Source organism: Sinocyclocheilus rhinocerous, unplaced genomic scaffold, assembly GCF_001515625.1.
Source record: "Sinocyclocheilus rhinocerous isolate Xijiao unplaced genomic scaffold, SAMN03320098_v1.1 scaffold285, whole genome shotgun sequence".
Classification (NCBI taxonomy): domain Eukaryota; kingdom Metazoa; phylum Chordata; class Actinopteri; order Cypriniformes; family Cyprinidae; genus Sinocyclocheilus; species Sinocyclocheilus rhinocerous.
Window position 1 is genome coordinate 1,092,290 of NW_015630288.1, and position 7,690 is coordinate 1,099,979.

Sequence of the window (7,690 nt, forward strand, 5' to 3'; positions counted from 1 at the left end):
CTCAAAAAATGTAATTAAGCAACTCAATTTTTTTAAGTTAACATTAATTATAAATAACAATTAAGTCAAACTAAAAAGCTTAAATTTGTTTTTGCTTAATGTTTAAGTGCAGTGTACTTAAAATTATTGTTTATCATGCGTAATGTTTTTCATTTACCAATTATTTTAATGCAGTAGTGCTTTATTAAATACAAATACTAACTCAAAAAATACACTTATGCATAAAAAAACACACGCACAACTGTGGCTATACAATTGAATATACAATGTCAAACACTGGAAGATCATCTCATCACAACTGCAGTGCTTGCAGGACTTGTAGTGGTTTCATTGTCCATGATAACAAAATCAGCAGGAGAGGTGTTTGTGTCAGTGATGATTTATACCAAATGATTGAATGTTTCACCATGACCACTCCCTCTCCTTGGTCTTTAAAAATGGCTGACATTAATTTAGTGATCAAGTGTAACACCCTCATGGAAATATGATAATATTGTGTAATTATCATTTAAACCTGATTAATTTTCACTATTATTTATATAATTTTCATTAGTTAGACATTAGTTGAGGGGCCACACACACACAATTTTAACTAACTAATACCTGAGAAGCTTACACGACAACAACAACGTTCTCAATAACAAGCATGTTCCCAACAGAACCAGAAGCCCTAAGAACAAGCATGTTCCCGACGTTCTTATGCCAGCTAAGCAGAGTTTGGAAAACCTTCCCATGCCACTGCATTTACATGATCAACAAATGTAAAATGCGGTAAGAACAAAGCATTGATGGGCACACGGCCAAAGCTCTACCACATCGGTGTCAGGCCCATATTGTTGAGTCATAAGTAAATCCAGAGAAAAAGCAAGCATGTACTGTACCTGCTGGGGTGGGCAGAAAGTCTGTCTTGCGTGCAGCTGTAGCTGTTTTTTGATGTTCTCGCTCAAACACTGACACACTCTTGATTTTTGCTCCAGGGAATTTGCTTCCAGACTCAGAAGACAATCACACTTCTGCTGAGACATAGACAGAGAGAGACATAGATGAATATTGTAGCATGCAAGTGTTTATGGGGTTCGGTCAAGTGAAGTAAAAAAAACATCACTTGGCTTGTTTTGTTTGTAGTGCAGAGAAGCCAGGCTTTTTTTCTCTGTGGTAAGAGACAGAGAAAAGCTCTTATTTGTTTGTGTGTCTTATTAACATTTCAAGTACTGCCTGAAGTGATTAGAGATATGGGTATGATCCATTTTGTTAATGAAAGTCATCTTAAGACCCCAACTGTGCACTTTACTGATGTAACACTCTTAATTTTTGCTCCAGGGAATTTGCTTCCAGACTCAGAAGACAATCACACTTCTGCTGAGACATAGACAGAGAGAGACATAGATGAATATTGTAGCATGCAAGTGTTTATGGGGTTCGGTCAAGTGAAGTAAAAAAAACATCACTTGGCTTGTTTTGTTTGTAGTGCAGAGAAGCCAGGCTTTTTTTCTCTGTGGTAAGAGACAGAGAAAAGCTCTTATTTGTTTGTGTGTCTTATTAACATTTCAAGTACTGCCTGAAGTGATTAGAGATATGGGTATGATCCATTTTGTTAATGAAAGTCATCTTAAGACCCCAACTGTGCACTTTACTGATGTATACACTTGTCACAGAATGATGCTGTCATAACAATGCTAATTGACACAAGATCATTACTTTCATTACTTTCAAATTACTTACTACTTACATTTTCAATAAAATATAGTTCATTTCTAGTATATTTCTACATGCATTTGAATGTGTGTGTGTGTGTGTGTGTGTGTGTATATATATACAGTAGTCAACATTTGAAGTGGATCAAAACCTTTCATCAAAGTTGTCCTAAAAACCAAAACAATACCCGTTCTTAGGACAACTTTGATGAACTTTGAGTATATATATATATATATATATATATAATTCACATAATTCTGGCCTTTTCTCTTAGAACTGCAATATGCTAACTCAGAATTACACTGGAAAAAGTTACAATTCTCAGGTGAAAACTCAATTCTAAGATAAAAAGCCAAAGTCAATTTTAATCAATCAATTTTTTTATTTTATTTTTTTGGTACCACAGTGTACCAGGTGTAAACACGTCTTAAAGATCATGTGTTCACAGGTCATGGATTAAGTTTAGCATGGGGGATAGCAATTATGCCTCATTGTCAGACAGAAAAGAAACAAAACCTATAGGAGGAAGCTACTGTTACTGTGTGAGGAATGATGAAACGCAGTGGCTTCTCAGCCCAGCACCAAAATCAATATGTCATTCTGCTCGATCCATCATTTCAACTAAATAAAGCGGCCTGAGACCATCAGTTTCAGCCTGAGACCAAAGCTGCATATAGCCGGTGATGATGATGTCATTCTTGAGAGGCATTAAAAATTTTATTGAAAAGTTTCCCCAAATAGAAATGTTGTTATCATTTACTCAATGTTATTCCAGCTCTGTATCAGTTTCCTCATTTTCACAAAAGGAAATGTTAGGAAGAAGAATGCCTCTTTTGCAAAAAAATGGAAGTGGACAGTGATGTATGGATGACATATTTTGCATGATTTCTTCTTTAAATCACCATAACTGTATGTCCCATCACATAAGAAATATGCATCTGAACTCATGTTGTGATGCTTTGACTGACACTTTATTAAAATGGTCACATAATTTTACATGAAATGGGGTTTATGAAATAGGGCTCTAAAAAAAGTAATCAAACATTCAACAATTCCACTGAGATGACAAAAGATTAGCAAATTCACACAGCCTCCACCACAAAACATAGTAACTGGGGACATCCAATTCCAGAAATGTGTTCCTGGACAACTATCAGCCAGATCTTCAGCTCAGATATGGGCTGCATCTGGCCGCCTCAGGGACCAAGAGACTTCTGTTCCAATATTTCCCAGCTGCTGCTGGTCTCTTCATCCAGCCACAGACCAGAGTCCCCGAACCAGGAAGACTGGCTGTGGTACATCAGGATAACTGTCAGAGCACATGGGGCATTTTTATGATGCAGTCAGAGACTTGACTGATTACACATTACATAATATTAAATACACAGGGAAAACAGGTCTTTTTCATTCAGTAGTTTTCCTTCTTTCGTACTGCAGATCAGTCTGCAGTTAGAGAGAAGACTATTTTAAGGGCCTGTGTGCCTAACATTATAATGAAGGGCCTGTGTGGCTAGCATGTCTTTATCTTGGGATTTTAGAACTGGACATATCTAAAAGGACTTTAGGCCTTTTTAGGGACACGATCTTTACCAACAATTTACAGATTTCATACATTACAGGCAATTCCACTATGGCCACGAAAATTGTCCCAAAATCAACATGCTATATAACTAATAATTAGTCCCTTAGACAAAATATAGCTTGTTTGCAGTTTTACAATTATTCTGAAAGAGTCTGTAACACTGGCCACCTAATTAAAAAAAAATTATATATATATATATATATATGGTTCGTCAACAGCATTTAATATAAAAAAATGTCCTTTGTTCTCTTGTGGTGGGCTATTTTATCAGAAAGCTAAAGCTGTTGGTTTCTGAGGTAGCTACTCTTTTAGAAAACAAGGTCAAGCTGATGCTTCATACAAGTATATATTTAATTTGAAAGTCACCTCTGCTGGAATTGAACCCATTTTATAAAGCAGCATCAACTTTTCTTACAAATTAGAAAATTTGTTTACTAATTTTTTACCTTTTTACCTTTTTTTACCTTTTTACCTTTTTACACTGAAAGTGAAAATTCGGCACAATGGCGCTTTTGAATCGAAACGATAGATCCCAATTGGGACTATTCATTTTAAACAAATCTTTAATATGACTCAGGAACAACGAGTTGTCTCAGAGAGTGGCTCGTTTTTTTTTTTTTTTTTTTTTTTTTGTGTGGTAAAAACAAGGTTCCATATTAAAGGCTTACTTAATATTAATATTTAATATTTCATTAGTTCATGCAATCCTGCTGTTTTTAAATCTAGTTTAAAAACTTACTTTTACAGTTTGGCGTTTAACAGTGAGCGCTGTTCGTTTTATATAGTGTTGTTGTTGTTGTTTTTCTATTATTGTTATATTTTATTCATGTTCGTACAGCACTTTGGTAAACACTTGTTGTTTTAAGAAAGTGCTTTATAAATAAACTTTGACTTTGGGAATGGAACCAACAACCTTGCCGTTGCGAGCGTCACGCTCTCTACCGTTTGAGCTATAGGAATTTACCAATACTTAACCTGGTAATTTATGGAACAAAATCATCTCTATCCATTTCTTCTTGAACACTGAAGTGGTGAAAAGTTTGTACAGCATAAAATCAATATTTACTAATGCAGTACAATACGGACAAATTCGGATTGACCTGCAGTAGCTTCACCTCCCAAGTCTGTTGCTACGTCCGACAAGCCATGTGGCTCTCACTCTACACATCATGCTCTCACGCAGTGAAAAATACATAGTAGAGCAAAGCCGAAACTTACAACATGCTGACAGACTTACAGAGCACCTTACCGGACTCAGCTTTCAAATTTGGTCATCTTTTAAAGAACTTCAAACAATACATACAATACAATACATTCAATTTTTGTGGCTCTTTAATGTGTCGTGACAGATCACTGTAGTGCCTCAGTTCAAGCGGCACGTGAACCGATTGCCTTTTCATTGTAGCGTCTGGACCAATCAAACACACAATATATATTTTGTTAGCTATATTTAACTAATACTCTGTAACACCCCTCAGTTAACAAGCCATATGAGGACCTATGGACCCTTCCCCCGAAATGCGTAACACCTCAGGAAAGCAGAACAGGCCTCTGGTTCCATGGCAACCAACGCTGATATCACTGGGTTTATTGCCTAGAGGAATGCGAAGCAGGAAATTAACGTTCTTAGAATTGACAGACAGTTGACCCTGAGAGGTCAAGTAAATATCTACAGCGGATCTAAATATTTATAATTAATTATAACTAGTTATGATTAATTATTCATATTTCCCCATGAGCTGATTCGCAACATCATATTTACTTAAAGTATGAAGTAAACATGAATGAACATCAGACTGTATTTTATTTAAACCACGAAAAGACGTCACACACAATTGTTGAAAGTTGGTTGGTTGAAAGTCTCTCCACATTCCAATAGTAATCACTAAATTAAGTGGTCTAAATGTATTTATATGTACAGTAATTATATCGTTTATGGAAGGTGTAGGACCATGAAATGTTCGTCCAATCAAAATGTTCAGTCCAAACATTACGATAAGCAGTCCTACCTGCCTGTCAATATGTATTCGCATACTTCTGCACAGACATGATACATCATCAGCGCATCACGGCGAGAGTGAAAGGTGCTATTATTGTAATGTGCTATTTGCTTTGTACTGTAATGTTTTCTCAGCGGTGAATGAGACATAAGGTAATCTGGCAGCATTGTTTTCAACCCTCAACCAACGGCATCTCTCATCATGTCGCTGGTTAATCTCTCCTCTGATAGAGCGCATTCATGTATTATGTAGGAGGCATGGCTTTGCAGAGTGATTACGCAGGGAGGCTGGGGGTCTTGCTTTCAAAGCTAATTTGCTATTGCTAGCCTTTCTGAAATCACCTACCCTACCTTTAAGTTCACCGAAGTCTCATGTATGATTTGTTTGTCACAGAGCCCGTCTGGTTTGTTGGACAAAATGGCAGATTCTGTGTTATGATTGGTCAGATCACCTGTCAATCAAGCTCTTTGCGAAGGGTCATTTAGATTTTGGCTGCGTTTCCTAGAAGCATCGTAAGCTCAAGTAGATCGTAGCTCCACTGGGTCTATTTTGTACTTAAGCATACGATGCTTTTGGGAAACACAGACTTGATCTTAGATCACGTGCCCAGAGCAGCTGCTGTTGCACAAAAGGGCGAGAGTGGAGAGTGGCAAGAGTTGTTTCCAAAACCAGTGTAAACAAACACCAAAGAAGAGCATCCCAGAAGAGAGAAGAGAGTGGATGCTAAGTTCTTGTTATCATTGGTATCTGAGAAAATATTTTTTCTAGCATGTTCTTAATACAGAATATCAGTTCTATTAATTCTCTAATGTGACCTGAAGAGCACTGCTTGTTTTCTTCCACGTGCGCAAGTGTTATGAGTCAGAGCGCATTCAGTCTAGATCTGTCTGTCAGGTATCTCCCGCCCTTCCGTATGAAAAAAAAAATAATGAGAGAAACATTTTTCTACACATGAAATATGATAAGCATTATAGATAGTTTGTTTTTCTGGTTGTCACAATTGCAGTTCGGTGTTCCCCTGTCTTGTGACAAAGACTCTTGTTTTGAAGGGTCTTCTCCTATTGTTTCTGTGCTTGCTTCCTGGTTTTAGTTCCTGTTGCCTTCTTGCTATAGTTCTTCTTGTTGGTTTCCATAGATACCCTTGTTACCCTTGTTAATCACCATGACAACTAATCACCCCCACCTGTCCCTTGTTAGCCCTGGTTAGCTTGTGTGTGTGTGTGTGTGTGTGTGTGTGTGTGTGTGTGTGTGTATATATATATATATATATATATATATATATATATGCCCCTGTGTTTCTATTGTGCTTTGTTGGTCATTGTTTCCTGTCTCTGCATTCCCTCTGGTTCCCTTGAGTGGATTTATTGATTTTGTTCCTTTTCTATTGTTATATTATATTATATATTATATTATATATAACTGTGCTTGCATATCGATTCTTGCTTTGTCTCATCCTTGATCATGTTACACTAGTGTGGAAACAGATTTTATGCTGTATATTGAACAGTGGACGATGTTAAATCCATATATACGAGATGCGTATCTGAGGAAAAATGCATTGTTCGTCAGTGCCACCTAGTGTGAAGGTGTGAATTAGCAGAAGACAATCAATTATTTCACACTCGCTGTGAAAGCACCGTTCGTCTGTGATTCCCCTCACTTTTTCACATCGTGCTCAGTGTGAAACAGCCTATTGTGTAGTGATGCAAAGTCCAATTCATTTCCGCGAACCGGTTCTTTTCGGACAGATCGGCTCATTGAACCGGTTCAAAAAGCCGATTCATCGGTTCCTGACGTCATCAAGCAATAACGTCTCTACACATTTCATTTCTAACAACTCAATGCCATGTTGTATCAATGAAAAATTCAAATAAGTCATTTGTGTCAACACATATTGAAACATTCAAAAAATAAAGTTATTTGTGTGAAAGCATATTGCCGATTAGTGATTATTGCCATATAATTAATTTAAGTTAATGGTACGTGTTTGTGGTCACAGATTAATTCGCGGATCCTTATGTCAGATACGACTGACTGACCAATATTGACTAGCCTACAATTTGGATAAGGTTCCTAAAAGTTTCACACCTACAGCACACATTACAGACATTGATGCACAAACGCGGATATGTTCTACATGTCTACAGTATAAAGAATGAATAAACATAAACTCCTTGATTTCGCTTAAGCAACTTTAAATATAATATGAATGCACAATAAACTATTGTAAAATGTATTTACATCACTCGACAGAAAGGTTTTTGCAGGTTTTAATAAAATGTAAATTAATAACATTCATAAGCATATTTCCAGCACGCGCCTCAGCCTCGTCACAGTATCGTCAAGAACATCTCAGGACACGTATGTAACCATGGTTCCTCGAGGGAACGAGACGCTGCGTCGGAAAATGCTA

The 7,690-nt window shown here is 36.9% G+C and overlaps 2 protein-coding genes across 2 annotated transcripts in view; both read right to left on the bottom strand.

Annotated features, from left to right (window-relative positions):
- Window positions 1-1,004, bottom strand: part of LOC107739979 (regulator of G-protein signaling 3-like) — a 96,814-nt gene extending 95,810 nt beyond the window's left edge. Inside the window, exon 1 of the mRNA XM_016552249.1 lies at window positions 882-1,004. The gene's annotated coding sequence lies outside the window, so the exon portion shown is untranslated. The remainder of the gene's footprint in view (window positions 1-881) is intronic.
- Window positions 1,005-1,287: 283 nt separating this feature from the next.
- The window catches only part of LOC107740003 (regulator of G-protein signaling 3-like), a 44,836-nt gene continuing 38,433 nt past the window's right edge, over window positions 1,288-7,690 (bottom strand). Inside the window, exon 4 of the mRNA XM_016552277.1 lies at window positions 1,288-1,359. Coding sequence (XP_016407763.1) covers window positions 1,288-1,359 — 72 coding nt within the window. The remainder of the gene's footprint in view (window positions 1,360-7,690) is intronic.